Raw genomic sequence first — 18599 nt, 5'->3', positions numbered from 1 at the left:
GCAGGGACACCTCCCACTGTCCCAGGCTGCTCCAGCCCCAGTGTCCAACCTGGCCTTGGGCACTTCCAGGATTCCAGGGGCAGCCACAGAGATGATTTTTAAGCCCCTTCCTACCCAAATCATCCTATAATTCTATAAAACAGGAGGTTTCTATCTAGATTTGTAGTAGGGGATTGTTCCTCAGACTGGATTTCCATGGGCCAGAATTCCAGAGGAATTGTTCTCTGTGTGCTAACCCAGCTGGTGTGCTCATCCATTTGGACACAAACTGGTTTGTGACACCACAAATGGACACCAGGGTGGATCTGTAGCTGATGGCACCTCAGAAGTGCTCCTGAAGAAGGAAAACTCTGGAAGGTACTGATGGAATTCTATATCAATATCATCTGCTGAGCAACAATTGCAAATCCCATCCTGCACTCTCGGGAAAAAATACTTCTCTCTACATGGAATAGAATGGAATGGAATGGAATGGGATGGGATGGAATGGGATGGGATGGAATAGAATTAGAATAGAATAGAATAGAATAGAATAGAATAGAATAGAATAGAATAGAATAGAATAGAATAGAATAGATATGGAATATATTATAATATTCCCTTTTTTTGATGGAGCCACTTGGAGCCCTGCCAGCTCCAACAGATCTGCTTGGTCAAAATATTTTGGGAAAGCATCCCCACTTCCAGAAATTGCCTGTGGCTGTGGCACTGGAGCTCTGGGTCCACACCATGGGATGGCTTCAGCTCCTTTTCAGTTTTTGGTGGCTGCTGGCACAGAAGGGAGTGGGAAGGAGGAAGATGATTTCCTCCTCCTCATCCAGAGCAGGATCCCAGTGGAAATTCCCACTCCAGGAGATGGAGGGGGATCCATTAAAGGGGATCTTCCCTAATCAGGATGGACAAATCGTGGTGGGGAAACCTTCTGGGGGTGGAGAGATCATCCAGAAGTGCTGGATCCAGCCCTAAGGAGCAGAGCTGAGAGGAAAAGTGCCGAGCTCAGGCAGCACTGGCTGGACATTCCAGGGAGTGTTTTTTGGGAATGGAGAGGTTTTTAATGCAGTGGGAAGGGGATGATCTGCTGGGAAAGCACCACGTGCTGGGTGAAACACCAGAGTGTCCAAAGGGAATGGAATGAATCAGTTTTTAACCTGTGGCACAAGGGGAAGAGCTGGGAATTCCCTGATCCTGGGAGCCTCTGGATCTGTCTGGGAGCTGTGAGCCAACCCCAATGCCCAAAATCAGCTGAAAATTGCATTTTCCAGCAGCAAAATGTGGGGGCAGAGTGACAATCCCATAAATCCCTTCTGAAACACTGCAAATTCTTCAGGTTCTATTAACACAAACCTTATTTAAAACCAGAAATATTAAAAATTGGGGGTTGATCCAGGCAGAGAAGGAACAAAGCTTATAATTCCCTGGTTGTAATTCCTATTTCAGTGCTGCCCTTGATTCTCCTCCTGCTTTTCACAGGTTCCTGGGAACCCTGATAAACCCAGGCTGTGTTTTTTGTCCAGGATCCCGATAGCAAGGACCTTGAAATGTCCCTTAAACAAAGTGTGGTGCACCTGGAGGAAGACAAAAGCCCAGCTCGTAACAAATAATCCCTCAGTCCTCGTGTTTGGTGTTAATTCAAAGAGCTGAGCTTTAAATGATCTCCCTTGCTTTGTTTTCAGGGCTAATTCTTCCCTTCAAGAGCTGTCAGCAATTTTATTCCAGCCTCTCGTTTCCAGGGATTTTAGATTTGGTCATAAAAGTGGGAAACTGAACATCTAAAGTTACAAAATTTGCTTTAAAAAAAGCAAACTCAGGTATTTTAAAGGTTATCAAAGCTTTAAAAAAGAATCACAGGTGTAGCTTAAAGTGATTATTTGTTTTCCCTAGAGAAAACAGCTTGATTGGATTTATTTTTTCAATAAATAATTAATAAATCCCCAAGTGAAAACATCCAAACAGTTGGAAAATAATGAAGAATATTCAAGGCCAGCTTGGATGGAGCATCCTGGACCAGTGCAGGTGTCCCTGGTTGGTTTTAAGGTTCTTTTCCAGCCCAAACAATTTTTTGGTTCTATAATTCTGTGAACATTTTTTGGGCTAATTAAAAAAAAAAGTTATTTAATTGCACCTTTTTGGATGATATTCCTAACCCCATTTATTTATCCAGTTTATTAACTCCACACCAATTCCTCCACAAGAATATTCTGAGCCTGAATTTTCAAATATTTCTGTTGGCCCCTCAAAAAATTCTGCTGTAAAGGAACCTTATGTTCATAATTTTTTGGAATTATCCCCTCAGGTTAACTTTAACCACTGTAAAATTAAGAATTCTGGATTTAGTGTCTGGTTGGTTCAGGCTGGTGTTGGGAGAAACTCAACCTAAATCCTTAATACATATATTATATATTTCTATTTATATTTATTATTAATAAATATATAAAGCAAATTATATAAATAAAAATATATAATAGAAAAAACATAAATAGATATATAATAGATTAAAATGTAAATATAAATATACAATAGATATAAATATTATATCTATATAATACACACTTCTAATTAAACTACACACTCGTAATCTCAGTTTGATCATTTAATTTTGGAAACTTTCTAGATAAATATAAATATAAATATAAATATAAATATAAATTTATAAATATAAATATATATTTATATATAAATATATAAATATAAAAATATAAAAATATAAAAATGCTTTTCAAGGCTCTAAATCTCTCAGCACAGCTCACATGGCTCTGCCTGTTTTTTATTTTCCCCTCTGCACAAAGAAAGGGGTGAGCTGAGGTCAGAATCTCCTTTTTCTGTGTGTGGAGGTCAAATCCTTTGACATTTTACACTCAGTTCTGCCATGAAATAATCTCTCAACTTAAACCATGTGGTGGTGGAAGCTTTTCCTCCCCTCCTGTTCCCCTTTGGTCTGGGAATTGGCCATGGTTAAAACTTCCAAGGGAACAGGTGGACATGGCTCCCTCCTTGTGATATGAAAGAAGCATAAAAATTCAATTAAAGCAATTTATGGGCTCTGAATTCAGCTCTTAACGTGGATTTGTATCCGTGACACAAAAGATTTTATTATTTTTATTTTTCTATCATTTAAATTGTCCTTTTTATTATTCTTGTTATATTATTTTTATTTTTTCTATTTATTTGTATCCGAACAGAATATTTTATTCTTTTTTTAATATTGTTTAAATTGTCCTTTTTTATTCTTGATAGGTTCTTTGTATTATTATTATTTTTTTCTATTTATTTTATTTGTATCTGAACAAAAGGTTTGATTCTCCCATCCGAGACTTGCTAAAATAGGAAGTTAAGATTACCCTGAATCCTTTTCTAGCTGAAAACCTCAACAAATAAACAGTGGTTTAGTGGCATGGCAACCTGCCCCTTGCAATCCAAGAACTGCTCTGTCTATTTTAGTTTTGTTTTTTTTTTTTTTTAAAGATAAGTGGGTTTGGATGAGTGGAGGAGCAGCTTGTGGCTCCTACTGGTAGGAGTTAGAGCAAAATTTTGGGATGCTGCTTGGAATTCAGCAGTGGATGGGGGTTTGTTCTTATAAAAAGCACTTTGTGCTCTCCTTGTTAGAGAAAGTTTCACCAGAAATGCTCTGGGGTACAAAATGGGCAGGAAGATGTGAAATGGGATGTTCAGGATTGTTTTGGTTTTCATGGAATCACAGAATCCCAGACTGGCTTGGGTTCTGGAAGGGATCTTAAAGATCACCCAGAGCCACCCCTGCCATGGCAGGGACACCTTCCCCTGTCCCAGGATGCTCCAGCCCCAGTGTCCAGCCTGGCCTTGGGCACTGCCAGGGATCCAGGGATGGAATTCCATCCCAGCCCTGCCCACCCTGCCAGGGAAGGATCTTTCCCCACCATCCCACCTAAACCTGTAATTTTTCAGTGTGAAGCCATTCCCTGTGTGCTGTCCCTGCATCCCCTGGAAATTGTCTCTCTCCAGCTTTCCTGGGGCTCCTGCAGGCCCTGCAAGGCCACCCTGAGCTCAGCCCAAAGCTTCTCCTGTGCAGGTGAGCAATGCCAGCTCTTCCTTCCCCTCCCTTGTTTTGGAGGCCTCTGGTCTGAAACTGAATAACCAATAAATAATAATAAAAAGAAATGAGATATCCCAGCTCACACAGGAGATAAACCCTAATGCAATCACATTTTTGATCACCAAGGGAAAAATGATGATCCTGGAGTTTTTTCCCATCCCATCCCTGTTTTCCCTGCTGTGATAACATCACCCTGAAAAGATGAGCCCTGAAATTAAAAGGTGATGGCAAAAGCCAAATGAGAGAGGCTTCAATTTGGGGTTTATTTTCCTGATATCCACTGCAAATCTCAACAATTCCATCTTCAATGGGTAACACACATTTGGGAGGGAAAGTGGAAGCAGGAGAAGAGAATATCCATGAGGAAACATCCCTGCCTGAGCTACATCCACAGGTGAAACCCATGAAATCCTGTTTGAACCAGCAAAGCCCAACCACCTCCTCCAACTATTCCCAGAGGGAGCAGCTGGATCCAGGCCCTGCATGAAAATCCCATTGGGAATTCCACAGGGAAGCAGGGAAAAGGGATCCTGGGTGTTAAACCTGATACTCTGCCAGGCAGAAAATGTTCCCAAGAAGCTGAAGAATGTGAGGCTGCCACCTCCACCCACGTCCGCTCTGCTGAGCAGCCACAATAAAATTTGGGGTTTTTTTATAGGAAGGGAGCTGTGAGCTGGAGAAAGCCAGCATGGATTGCTCTGTAAATCAGGGAGAGAAGTGAGGGGGATGGGAGGGGTTGGATCCTTCACCTGAGCTGACCTGGAATTGCTCCAGCCAGGGGAAGGAGCTGGGTGGTGCTTCCAGTTTCTTTTTTTGCTTTGTAGAGCACATGATCATTTGTTGGTTTTTAGTAGTAAAATCAGTAGGGTTTAGTATGGTTAGATTGGGGTTTTGGGGAGAAAATCTTCCCTGTGGGGAAGGCACAGGTTGCCCACAATTTTGTGGCTGCCCCATCCCTGGAAGCATCCAAAGCCAGCTTGGACTGGGCTTGGAGCAGCCTGGGATAGTGGAAGGTGTCCCTGCCCACGCTTTGGGTTGAAATGAAATGATCTTTAAGGTCCTTTCCAACCCAAACCATTCTCTGATTCTGTGATTCTCAAAAATACCCCAAACCCAGCAGATTTGCAATGATTCCACTAAGCCACAGCCTCCCAAACTCTGGGAATAAAGGGAAGTTCCAAGTGTTGCCTGAGGTGAATGATAACCTTTCCTGCCTGCAGGAAAGAGCACCCTGCTCTCAGAAATAAATCCCAAAATAAAAACTTATCATGATTCCCTGTAACTACTCCTCTCCAAAACGCCAGCAGAGAGCCTTGACTGAGCCCATTTCCTTCTGGTTGGAAAAAGAGAGGAAAACTCTGTTGGGAGCAGCTAAAACCTGCAAAAACCAACACTGTCTCACTTTTTTGGGTCCATCTCCCCATGAATCTGCATTTTGAGAGCGCTCAGTGACCTGACCCGCTGCCCAAATTTCAGCAGGAACTTCAGCAGGGACAGACTCAGCTCCAGGGGATGCCAGATAAGATTCCAAGCTGGATGACTCAGTGATCAGATTCCTGAGTGATCCTTTTGCAAGTTTTCATTCCAACAAAACCCCCTGAAAAACCACCAGGCACAGAAACACCTCCAAAGCAGCCTGTCCTAGGAAAGACTCAGCACTCAGAGGTGGTTTTGGGGCCATGGGGCACTTTGCAAAGCTCTCTTTGCTGCTGCCTTCCTGGGAAAGGTCAAAGCAAGGTTTTGACAGCATTTCCCTCTCTCTCCAGCACACTCATGGACAAATTGGGAAATACACCTGGAACAAGGCCTGGCTTTGCAAGACAAACATTGGTTCTGCAGGTGGAGGCAAACCAACCCCATGAGCTGTGCTGACGCTGGGAAGACGCAGAACAGGCACCTTAAAACCTGCCAGGCTTCCCAAAATCCAAACATCCATGAAAAAGCTTCTCTTTTCATTCCTTAAGGACTGTCACGTGCCAAAGATCAAAGATCTCCAAGGAGAGCCACTAAAAGATGGGGCCATGGAGCCCCACAGGGGGGCCATGAGCCCGTGTAGGCCGTGGGGAGGAGATGGGCGAGTGGAGGGAGGATTGAATGGACCTCTTAAAACATCTCCAAATTCCCAAATTCAACCATCTAGGCTTCCCAAAATCCATACATCCATGAAAAAGCTCCTCTTTCCACTCCTCAAATGCTCTCACATGTCAAAGATCTCCAAGGAAAGCCAAGAAGAACTGGAAGCAGAGCAGGGCTGCAATCCCCCATAGGCCATGGGGTGGAGGACTAGAATAGACTCCTTAAAACCTGCCAGGCTTCCCAAAATCCAAATATCCATGAAGAAGCTCCTCTTCTCACACCTTAAAGACTCTCATGTGCCAAAGATCTCCAAGGAGAGCCCCAAAGAGATGGAAGCACAGTGGGGCCATGAGCCCTTGCAGGCCGTGAGGTGGAGGTGGGCGAGTGGAGGGAGGATTGGAATGGACCTCTTAAACAGCCCCAAATTCAACCATCCAGGCTTCCCAAAATCCAAATATCCATAAAGAAACTCCTCTTTACACTCCTTAAAGACTCTCATGTGTCAAAGATCTCCAAGGAGAGCCCCAAAGAGATGGAAGCCCGGCAGGGCCATGAGCCCTGTAGGCTGCAGGGATGGAGGTGGGCGAGCAGGGGGAGGATTAGAATGGACCTCTTAAAAGCTGCCAGGCTTCCTAAATTCCCAAATTCATACATCCAGGCTTCCTAAAATCCAAACATCTATTAAAAAGCTCCTCTTTTCACTCCTCAAAGGCTCTCACATGTCAAAGATAGCCAAGAGGAACTGGAAGCAGAGCAGGGCTGTAATCCCCCATAAGCTGCAGGGTGGAGGACTAGAATGGACTCCTTAAAACCTGCCAGGCTTCCCAAAATCCAAATATCCATAAAGAAGCTCCTCTTTTCACTCCTCAAAGACTCTCATGTGTCAAAGATCTCCAAGGAGAGCCCCAAAGAGATGGAAGCACAGGGGGGCCATGAGCCCGTGTAGGCCGCGGGGTGGGGGAGTGGAGGGTGGATTGGAATGGACCACTTTAAACATCCCCAAATTCAACCATCCAGGCTTCCCAAAATCCAAACATCCATGAAAAAGCTCCTCTTTCCACTCCTCAAAGACTCTCAAATGTCAAAGATCTCCAAGGAGAGCCCCAAAGAGATGGAAGCCCAGCAGGGCCATGAGCCCCCGTAGGCTGCAGGGATGGAGGTGGGCGAGCAGGGGGAGGATTTTGGGTACTTACCCTGAATCTGACTCTGAGGCTGAGGGTTAAAAGCTGTGCTGTGGTTCAAGGAGGCTCGAGGGTTGGGTGTGGGGGCTGGGTGGTGTGGGCTGACCCTCATGGCCGTGCGACGCAACTGCTCCAACTCGCTCAGGCGCTCAGAAAAGGACAAACTGCCGGGCTTTGTCTGCTCATCTATTTTCTGACGATGTCCTAGTGTGGGAGGGGGGGGAAAAAGATCAGAAAAGCTCACTTGGTACATGAGGTCGGTTGGTTTTGGTTTATTTTTAAATTTTTTTCCTGGTTTTTGTAACCCTTGATCTGCTGGTGAAGGTCCTAATGTGGAGCTGTCTGAAAGTGAAATCACCTCTAAAGCTCTGCAGTCTTATTGTGAGATGTGCCCAGGGCTGAAGAACCAGAACCACTGAAAATTTCAGGGCCTTTCTGCCCTTCCCGTGGTCTCTAAAAGGAGGAACAGCCCCTGTGCTAAACCTGCACTGAGATAACTCCTCAAAAATTCCATCCCAGATTGTCACCAGGCACCACAACCACACAAGTGCTACAGGGCTGAAAAATAACAAACCAAACCAAATCCTGGTTTTGGATTCTTTTCAATGGTTTTATGGACAGGAATGGGAAATAAACACTGGCAAATTGGAACTGGGATAATGAGGCTTCCCTTGGTGCCACTGGGAGCTCCAGGAACCAGAGGTCCCATCAGACACTCAGCTCCAAGGGAGGAAATGCTGAATTTTGAGCATCAGGCAGGGCACAGGGGACGTGGGCATGGCCACATGGGAATTACAGGGTCCAGCACTTCCCAGAGCAGCCCTTGGAGCACAGTCCCCATGGAGCTCCAGGGTGGGAGGGGACAGGGAAGGTCCCAGAGAGCCAGGACAGCATCAGGACACATCCAGATTCAGCTGGAAGGACTGAGGTGACACAATTCAATTTTCCACTGTCCCAGGCTGCTTCAACCCCAATGTCCAACCTGGCCTTGGGCACTGCCAGGGATCCAGGGATGGAATTCCATCCCAGCCCTGCCCACCCTGCCAGGGAACAATTCCTCATTGCCAAGATCCCACCCAGCCCTGCCCTCTGGCACTGGCAGCCATTCCCTGTGTGCTGTCCCTGCATCCCCTGGAAATTGTCTCTCTCCAGGTTTCCTGGGGCTCCTCCAGGCCCTGCAAGGCCACCCTGAGCTCAGCCCAAAGCTTCTCCTGTGCAGGTGGGCAATGCCAGCTGTGCCAGCCTTTCCAAAGGTCCCAGCCCCGAGGCTGCCAGAGCTCCAGGAGCCTTTGGCCAGCGCTGCCAGGGATGCCCAGAGTGGGATTGTTGGGGGTCTGGGCAGGGATCCAGGGGTGGCACTGGATGATCCTTGGGGATTCCTTCCCACTCAGGATATTCCACGGTTCTATTCTATGATTCCATGATTTCTGCACATTGGATTTGTCTCAGGACATCAGCTGCCTCATGGATCTTTGTGCCTTATCTTTTTTCCTTCTTTCAATTGAACCCTGCTGTCCTGCCAGGAATGCAGCTCAAATCTCCAGCCCAGGGGTCAAACATCTTCATTTTTCTACTTCTTCCCTTGAAGAAACAGGGGAACTTGTGACAAGAAAAGGGGGAATGGCATTAAGGTAAAGGGAGGGCAGGGCTGGGTGGGATCCTGGGAATGAGGAATTGTTCCCTGGCAGGGTGGGCAGGGCTGGGATGGAATTCCATCCCTGCATCCCTGGCAGTGCCCAAGGCCAGGCTGGACACTGGGGCTGGAGCAACCTGGGGCAGTGGGAGGTGTCCCTGCCATGGCAGAGAATGGAATGAAATTATCTTTAGGGTCTTTTCCAACACAAACCATTCTGTGATGATATAAAAAGTAGGCATTATTTAATATTCTTTATCCACTATTCCTTATTCCACACTCCCCCCCTTAACTTTTAATACATAAACATTCCTAAAAATCCCTTTTTCAATGTTGAATATCACTGAATAAGCAGCAAAAAGTTCTCTGCAGGGCCCTGTAGGCCCCTTCCTCCACAGAGAACTCTTTCAAACCACACTGACAGCTCAATCAAGACACAGGCCCATTTTATGCACTAAAAGGAAAATGTGCATTTAAAAGCAGTTCCCAGTAGCTGCATTTCTAAAATTAAATTTTATAACTTGTCTTATGCTTCCAAATCTCAGTGGCTCGGCATTTCTTCCCCGTGCCAGGCCCTTTGGCACAGCTTGAACTGTCTCAGATTCCACACTGTGCTGTAAATTATCCCAAGGGGAGGGGGAGGAATTAAAATATAAAAAGACATATTATATAGCAGTGGTTTCATCATTAAAGAGACCCATTAGGGCTTAAAAAAAAATAAAATAGAAATAAAAAAGGAGGGGTGAAGCAAAGAGATGAAAAGGACTTTTATCTGCCATTCTGGTTGGTTGGGAGCAAATGCTGCATTTGTCAGCAGAGAAAAGCTGGAAGTTCCTCAAGCCTTGGGCTCCTGACCCTGGATGTGAATGCCAGCACGTGGAGTCACACAAGATGTGTAAAATACCTCATCCATGGGGATTATTTTAAGCTCCAGCAGGATCAACCCAGGGCTGGCAGAGCCAAGAGCCACATCCTTCCAAGTGCTGGTGTTTATTCCTGATTTCAGGTCCTCCTCCGACTTCTCCTGCTCTTAAAGGGCAGCAGGAAGGCCAAGCCCGACCCCCTGTGATCTCTCCTTCCCCTCCCACCTCTCCTGACCCTGCAGTGCCAGGCTGCTCCAGGCTGTGGGAGCATCTCTGCCTGTCTCACAGAACCCCAAAATCCCTGAGGCTGGAAATGCAGGATCCCAGGGAGCACCAGCTGTGCCCAGCCCAGAGCACTGAGTGCCACAGCTGCTGGGCATCTCCAGGGATGGGGGCTCCAAACCTCCCTGGCCAGCCCATCTGAACATTTAGCAACCCTGTCTGGGACAAAATTCCTCCTGATGTCCAAAATTCCTCCTGGTTTCCATGATATCTTCATACCCTGCATCCACCAAGTGAAACTTGGGCCTCCCCACCCCTTCCTGTGCTGCTCCAAAGCATCAATCTGATTTTTGGGGGTGTTCCAGCCTCCTGTGTGGGCCCTTTTCCACAGCCTGGGATTCCCAGGAGTGCAGGGACACAGCCAAGATCTGTCTCATCCCTTGAATTTGTGGAAGTTCCATTTGGGAGGAAGAGCAGCACCACCAGGCTCTTCCTCAGAAGAACTCTGCTGCTTTTATGGCTTCATTTTAATTTTGAGTGGGAAACACTCAGAATCAAAGCCAGCCAATTGTCACCTCAAGCTGCAGCTCCAAAAGTGCCTCTTTACCCTCCCTGTCCCCAGCCAGAAAAATCTATTTATTATTTCTCCTCCTCTGAGTGCACAGAACCCGTTTGGCACCAGAGCTCTGCAGGAGAGAAGTGAAGAAGTGTGTCAGAAAAACGTAACAAATACAAATATAAATATAAATATTCCTCCCCAGCCACTCTCAAAGCACAGGCAGCCCTTTGTGAGGGTGACCTGCATTTTGGTGTTTATTAGCTGGGCTTTGAAGTTCCCCTCTAAACACCTCGCTGGAGCAGACAAAATATCCTCAGCTCACCCCTGGGACGGGCAGCACTGTTATTAACCCTTTGTGCAGGTGGAAAATGGAATGCCAGAGGAATGAGGTGCCCTGCCCAGGGCCAGGAGGTGACCCTGGGACAGCCACTCTGCTGCCAGCCCTGTGAGGTGACCAGAGCTCAGAGCTCCCTTTTCCAGAAAGAGCAGCATGAAGGGGTTTGGAAGCTGCTCCCTTTTCCAGGATGAAAAAGAGCAGGAGGTTTGGAAGCTGCTCCCTTTTCCAGGATGAACAAGAGCAGCAGCAGGAAGGGATTTGGAAGCTGCTTCCTTTTCCAGGAAGAGCAGCAGGAAAGGGTTTGGAAGCTGCTCCCTTTTCCAGGATGAAAAAGAGCAGCAGGAAGATGTTTGGAAGCTGCTCCCTTTTCCAGGATTAAAAAGAGCAGCAGGAAGGGGTTTGGAAGCTGCTCCCTTTTCCAGGATGAAAAAGAGCAGGAGGAAGGGATTTGGAAGCTGCTCCCTTTTCCAGGATGAACAAGAGCAGCAGGAAAGAGTTTGGAAGCTGCTCCCTTTTCCAGGATGAACAGGAGCAGCAGGAAAGGGTTTGGAAGCTGCTCCCTTTTCCAGGATGAACAAGAGCAGCAGCAGGAAGGGGTTTGGAAGCTGCTCCCTTTTCCAGGAAGAGCAGCAGGAAAGGGTTTGGAAGCTGCTCCCTTTTCCAGGATGAAAAAGAGCAGCAAGAAGGGATTTGGAAGCTGCTCCATTTTCCAGGAAGAGCAGCAGGAAAGGGTTTGGAAGCTGCTTCCATTTCCAGGAGGAACAAGAGCAGCAGGAAGGGATTTGGAAGCTGCTCCCTTTTCCAGGAAGAGCAGCAGGAAAGGGTTTGGAAGCTGCTCCCTTTTCCAGGATGAACAAGAGCAGCAGCAGGAAAGGGTTTGGAAGCTGTTCCTTTTTCCAGGAAGAGCAGCAGGAAGGGGTTTGGAAGCTGCTCCCTTTTCCAGGATGAAAAAGAGCAGGAGGAAGGGATTTGGAAGCTGCTTTGGCTCTGCTGAAGCACTTTGGCCCCAAATCTTGATGAAAATCACTCAAACTTCCAGTTGTTGAAGGAAAACCTTGGCACAGAGCTCACAGGAGGAGGAACCACTGCCTTCTTCCTCTCCTTGCATCCCCAGAGATTTTTCACAAGGATCAAGAGAAATTTTTGTTACTCTTTCTTTTAGTTCCTGTTAATAAATTTCTCTTTATACCCATTTGAAGTTTTAAGTTTCTCCTAATCCTACCTCACAACAACAACAAAAAATACATCAGGAATTAACCAACACCAAAGCCACCACCCTCTTTAATACATTAACTGAGAAATCTCAGAATCAGTAAATACATAAATAAATAAATAAATAAATAAATTTCTCTTTATACCCATTTGAAGTTTTAAGTTTCTCCTAATCCTATCTCACAACAAAAAAAAATAAATACATCAGAAATTCACCAACACCAAAGCCACCAACCTCTTTAATACATTAACTGAGAAATCTCAGAATCAGTAAAATCTCAAATGAACAAACCAAAACCAAAACTCTTTCTCTTTAAGAGAAAAGAAAAATGAACATTTTCCCCCTCAGCTTGCAGAGTTGGTGTTTGGGATGCTGCAATCAACAGGACATGCAGCCAGCTTGGCTAAACCACAAGATTTTGGGTCTTTTTGACTTTTTTCTTTTTCAGATTATCCCTTCCAAACGCTGCCTGGGTGAGGTCAGGAGGAGTTTTTTGCCACGGAATATTTTTTTTGAATATTTTTTGGAATATTACACAGGGAAGGCAGGGCAAGATGAAAGTGCTTCCCCTGGGAATGGCAGGGAAATGCAATTTAACAGCCTGGGAGAGCCCTGGAACACTCAGGCCTGGCCTGCAGCCAGATATTGGCATTGGGGATGGGGAAATGACAGCAGCAGAGAGCCCTGGCAGCTCCTGCTTCCCTGGCAATGCCAGGGCAGGGGAGCTGCAGGCTGGGATGCACAAGTGCAGCAAAGGAAACAAAATTTCCTTTAAATTTTCCCTTGGAATTTTGAATTTTCCTTTAATTTTTTTTAATTAAAAAAAAAATTAAAGGCAAACAAAAATAAAATTTGCAGGCATCCTTAGAACCTTTCAGGCTCAGAGATGCAGAATAGGCCAAGGAACCTTTACCTTCCTTTGAAAGTTTGAATTTTAATTTAATTTTTTTTATTATTTTTGCAGGAATCTTTAGATACTTTCAGGCTCAGGGAGGCAAAATTGGGTAAAGCAGAGGCCAAGAAACCTTTATTTTCCTTTGAATTTGGAATTTTAATTTTTTTTTAATTTTATATTTGCAGGAATCCTTAGATCCTTTCAGGTCAGAGAGGCAAAATTATGTAAATCAGAGGTCAAGAACCTTTCTTTTCCTTTGAAATTTGGAATTTTCCTTTATTTTATTTTTGCAGACATCCTTTGATGCCTTTCAGGCTCAGAGAGACAGAATAGGCAAAGGAACTTTTACCTTCCTTTGAAGACTTGAATTTTCCTTTAAATTTTTATTATTTTTGCAGGCATCCTTAGATGCTTTCAGGCTGAGAGAGGCAGAATTGGGTAAAACAGGGGCCAAGGAAGTGAAATAGAATTTTTTGAATTTTTGAAATTTGAAATTTTCCTTTAATTTTGTTTGGGGGATTTTTGCAAGCATCTTTAGATGCCTTTCAGGCTCAGAGAGGCAAAACAGGCCAGGAACTTTTACTTTATTTTGAAATTTTTAGTTTTCCTTTTTTTTTTTTTTCTCTTAATTTTTGCAGGAATCTTTAGATGCCTTTCAGGCTCAGAGAGGCAAAATTGGGTAAAGCAGAGGCCAAGGAACCTTTATTTTCCTTTGAAATTTTGATTTTTCCTTTATTTTATTTTATTTTATTTTATTTTATTTTATTTTATTTTATTTTATTTTATTTTATTTTATTTTATTTTATTTTATTTTATTTTATTTTATTTTATTTTATTTTTGCAGGAATCCTTAGATCCTTTCAGGCTCAGAGAGGCAGAATTGGATAAAGCAGAGGCTGAGGAAAGGAATTGCTGCTCTCCTCCTTCCAGCTGGAATTTTTGTGGAAAACCAGGACCATTTTCCAAGGAAACACTGCTGGAATGGGTTAATGGAGATCCCTGCCCAGGTGGAATCAGGAGATCTTTAAGGTCATTTCCACACAAAACCATTCTATGATTTTATGGGGGTTTTTTTGTCTTTTAATCAAGTTTTTTCCTTTTAATTACTCCACTCTTCTGTCATTTGCTGTCATCCACTCCCATTGCTTTTGGGTGTTTTTTTTTAATTTCTCTCCTTTTATTATTATTTATTCTTTATCCTATTATTATTTATCCTTTTTCTTTCTTTATTTTCCAATTTCAATTATTAAATCATTCCTATCCCAACCCATGGGGTTTTTTTCCCCCCAATTCCCCATCCCAACATGGAAGCTTGGAGGCCAGTGTGGTTTTAAACCAAAACAGGGGAGTTTAACTAAGCTGAGCCTTTGTCCCTGAATTCTCCCCCTTCTCTCCATTTTTCCCATGTGGAAAAGGAAATTTCACACCCAGGAATGGGATTATTCCCAGGAAAATGCAGAGTCTGGCCAGGCTTTACCAAAGGAAGGAGTGAGTTTAAATAAACCTGTTTGCCTTAGAGGCACTTTGTACCTTGATTCAAGCATCCCCTCTTTTCAGGACTGGTTTTATTCAGGGTTGGATCCAGGTTTAGTGGGGTAAAAAAAAATCCCCAAAGTTCCACAAATTAATAAAGTGCTGGACACTGTTCTGTGCCTTGGGGCTAAAATTAATGTGAATATTTTGTACAATGATGAGGGGAAATGTATCATTCTAGGAAGTGAACACAATGTATTTAATGCAAAAAAATAATATAATATAATTTGTCATTATATTAAAATATAATATTAATATTATTATTTTTTGCAATATAAATTCTTGTAATAAAATGAATGCCTCACCCACAGAAGTGTTCAAGGACAGGGCTTGGAGCAACCTGGGGTTGTGGAAGGTGTTGATTTAATTTAATTTGCAAGAAGCTGAGAGAGCCCAAACTGACCAGGTGATATGTAAAATAATTGATAATTGTAATTAAGTGTGCAAAAGGCCAAGAAGGAGTGGGATTGTTCAGCCTGGAGAGGAGAAACTTTGGGGTGACCTCAGGGTGGCCTTGCAGGGCCTGAAGGATCCACAGGAACACGAAGAGAGACAATTTCCCACCCAATTTTGTGCTTCTATTAATTAAAATGTAACACTTCTATATTATTACCAAGTTGGGAAATGCTTTAAACCAGAAATGCTTTCAACTATAATGGAAAAAAAAAAGAATAATTCTTTTGCAACCAATGTCTAAACATTGTTTTCCTCCATACCAGATATCCCAGAGATGAAATTCTTGGCCCATCCATTTTCCCTGAGCTCCTCTCAGAGGAATCAGCTCAGTCAGAGCTCACCAACCTCTCCTCCATGGATTAAATCAATTATTTATCAATTATATATCAATAATTCTTTAGCTACCAATGCCTAAATACTGTTTTCCTCCATGCCAGATATCCCAGAGATGAAATTCTTGGCCCATCCATTTTCCCTGAGCTCCTGTCAGAGGGATCAGATCAGTGTCAGAGCTCACCAACTTCTCCTCCATGGATTAAAAATCAATTATTTATCAATTATTTATTAATTATTTATCAATAATTCTTTAGCTACCAATGCCTAAACACTGTTTTCCTCCCTGCCAGAGATCCCAGAGATGAAATTCTTGGCCCATCCATTTTCCCTGAGCTCCTCTCAGAGGAATCAGCTCAGTCAGAGCTCACCAACCTCTCCTCCACTGATTAAAAATCAATTATTTATCATTTATTTATCAATAATTCTTTAGCTACCAATGCCTAAACCTTGTTTTCCTCCGTGCCAGAGATCCCAGAGATGAAATTCTTGGCCCACCCTTTTTCCTTGAGCTCCTCTCAGAGGGATCAGCTCAGTCAGAGCTCACCAACCTCTCCTCCACTGATTAAAAATTAATTATTTATCAATTATTTATCAATATTTATCAATAATTCTTTAGCTACCAATGCCTAAACACTGTTTTCCTCCGTGCCAGAGATCCCAGAGATGAAATTCTTGGCCCACCCTTTTTCCCTGAGCTCCTCTCAGAGGAATCAGCTCCATCAGAGCTCACCAACCTCTCCTCCATGGATTAAAAATCAATTATTTATCAATAATTCTTTTACTACCAATGCCTAAACATTGTTTTCCTCCGTGCCAGATATCCCAGAGATGAAATTCTTGGCTCACCCTTTTTCCCTGAGCTCCTCTCAGAGGAATCAGATCAGTGTCAGAGCTCACCAACCTCTCCTCCATGGATTAAAAATCAATTATTTATCATTTATTTATCAATAATTCTTTAGCTACCAATGCCTAAACATTGTTTTCCTCCGTGCCAGAGATCCCAGAGATGAAATTCTTGGCCCACCCTTTTTCCCTGAGCTCCTCTCAGAAGGATCAGATCAGTCAGAGCTCACCAACCTCTCCCCCATGGATTAAAAATAATATACAAACCCTCTAAAACCAGAATTAGACACAAAACTGATTGCTGTGGGGAGCACAGATCAGGCAGGCAGAGTTTCAAGGAGATTCATCAGTGTAGTGGCTTTGGTTTGTTAATTTGAGATTTTACTGATTTTGAGATTAATTTATAATTAATGTATTAAAGACTGAGGTGGCTTTGGTGTTGGATAATTCCTAATGTACTTATTTTTTGTTGTGAGGTAGAATTAGGAGAAAGGGAAAGCAGGTTTCAAACTTTAAAAGGGTATAAAGAGAAATTTATTAACAGTAACTAAAATAAAGAGTAATTAGAATAAAACCTTTAGAAAACTTCTGCTCCCCCTATAACTTTTTCCTTTTCACTGACAATGTAAAGAAACAAAACCTAAAATTTCAGTCAGTTTACTCCCTCTATAATAGTTTTTCTTGAGTTTACTTCTTATTAATATATGGAGACTTCTCTACAATAAAAAATAATTTTCAAAACCATAACATCCAGCAATCACATATTTTTTCTCCCTGTTTTTTTTTTTTTTTGAAGTGCTGGAGACAACGAGCCTCATTTCCAGACATGGAACACGGTGCCAGGCAAGAGATTCTAATATTATATAAGAGAATATATATGTTATATATGATATATGATATATGATATATTATATATTACATGTTACATGTTATATGTTAAATATAATATAATATAATATAATATAATATAATATAATATAATATAATATAATATAATATAATATAATATAATATAATATAATATAATATAATATAATATAATATAATATAATATAATATAATATAATATAATATAATATATGTTATATCTTTGTTGTATATGATATAGTATAATGATATATTACATATAACATATTACAGATAATATATCATATATTCTATATATGTATTATGTAATCTATATTATGTACTATATATTATCTATAATATATATTATATACTATATATGATATATTATATATAATATATTCTATATTATATATTATATAACAAATACTATATATTCTATATTCTATATTCTATGTTATATATTCTATATTCTATATTCTATATTCTATATTCTATGTTATATATTCTATATTCTATATTCTATATTATATATTATATATTCTATATTCTATATTCTATATTCTATATTCTATATTCTATATTCTATATTCTATATTATATATTCTATATTCTATATTCTATATTATATATTATATATTATATATTATATATTATATATTATATATTATATATTATATATTATATATTATATAATATATATTATATATTCACATGGCCTGTCTGTAATGAGCAGCACGAGCGCTGCTGGGGCTGGGAAATGTGGCAATGAGGCCCTGACTCCATGGCCAGGCTGATCCAGAGGAGCTCTGGGACTCTGGGAAACCCTTCCAGCTGAATTCTCAGTTCCCCTGCAAAGCTCACCCTGGCTGGAATGATTCCTCACTTGGAATGACTGCAGGTAAAATGATGTTTATGGTCCAATCCTATGGTGAGCATTTAAATTTTCCACCAAGTGATCCCATTTTTCTGTGGGCAGTGACACCAAGAAGGTGAACCAGGATTTACAGATTCCTGCTCTCCCTATTTTACCTGGGGAAGCCCCAGGGAGCTCCTTGCACCTCCTTTGGAAGTTCTGGAATTTTTCCCTATGTGTTTTCACAGTAGTTAAACAAGATTTTGACAGGATATTTTTGCTTAGCTCTTCTTTTTAATACAATTTAAACATTATTTTAGATTTTTTTTTTAAACACAGGTAGAGGAAAATTTATAAAAAGAAGAAATTTCACCTCAGGACAAACCAGAGCAGGTGGGAGAGTCCAGATCAAGACCCCCTTGCCTGATATATTCTAGAAAATGAACTTCAGCTCACAGAATCCCAGAATCTTCTGGACTTCTGGAGCTCCCCCAGTCCAGGCAGGGCCACCTGGAGCAGCTGACACACAAACACATCCAGGTGGCTCTGGAATATCTCTGGAGATGGAGCCTCCACGCCCTCCTTGGGCTTCCAATTTCCAATTTTCTGCTCTAATTTCAGGCTGGGATCCCTTTCCATCACTGAAACTTGGCCCAGTTGTGTCAGGAGAGCTCTGGGGGG

At 42.4% G+C, this 18599-nt stretch overlaps 1 protein-coding gene across 2 annotated transcripts in view; it reads right to left on the bottom strand.

Moving 5' to 3' along the window:
- Positions 1–18599, bottom strand: part of RUNX1 (RUNX family transcription factor 1) — a gene marked incomplete at both ends in the record, with an annotated part of 183666 nt that overhangs the window by 30232 nt on the left and 134835 nt on the right. The window contains one exon of one of the 2 annotated variants that reach the window (XM_084201208.1): positions 7339–7530. The exons of the other annotated variant lie outside the window; for it this stretch is intronic. Within the exon in view, the coding sequence (XP_084057334.1) occupies positions 7339–7530 (192 nt within the window). The remainder of the gene's footprint in view (positions 1–7338; positions 7531–18599) is intronic. 2 annotated transcript variants of the gene reach the window in all.

This window comes from Fringilla coelebs, assembly GCF_963513975.1.
Source record: "Fringilla coelebs genome assembly, chromosome: 2".
Lineage (NCBI taxonomy): Eukaryota > Metazoa > Chordata > Aves > Passeriformes > Fringillidae > Fringilla > Fringilla coelebs.
This window is presented reverse-complemented; position numbering and strand designations above follow the sequence as displayed.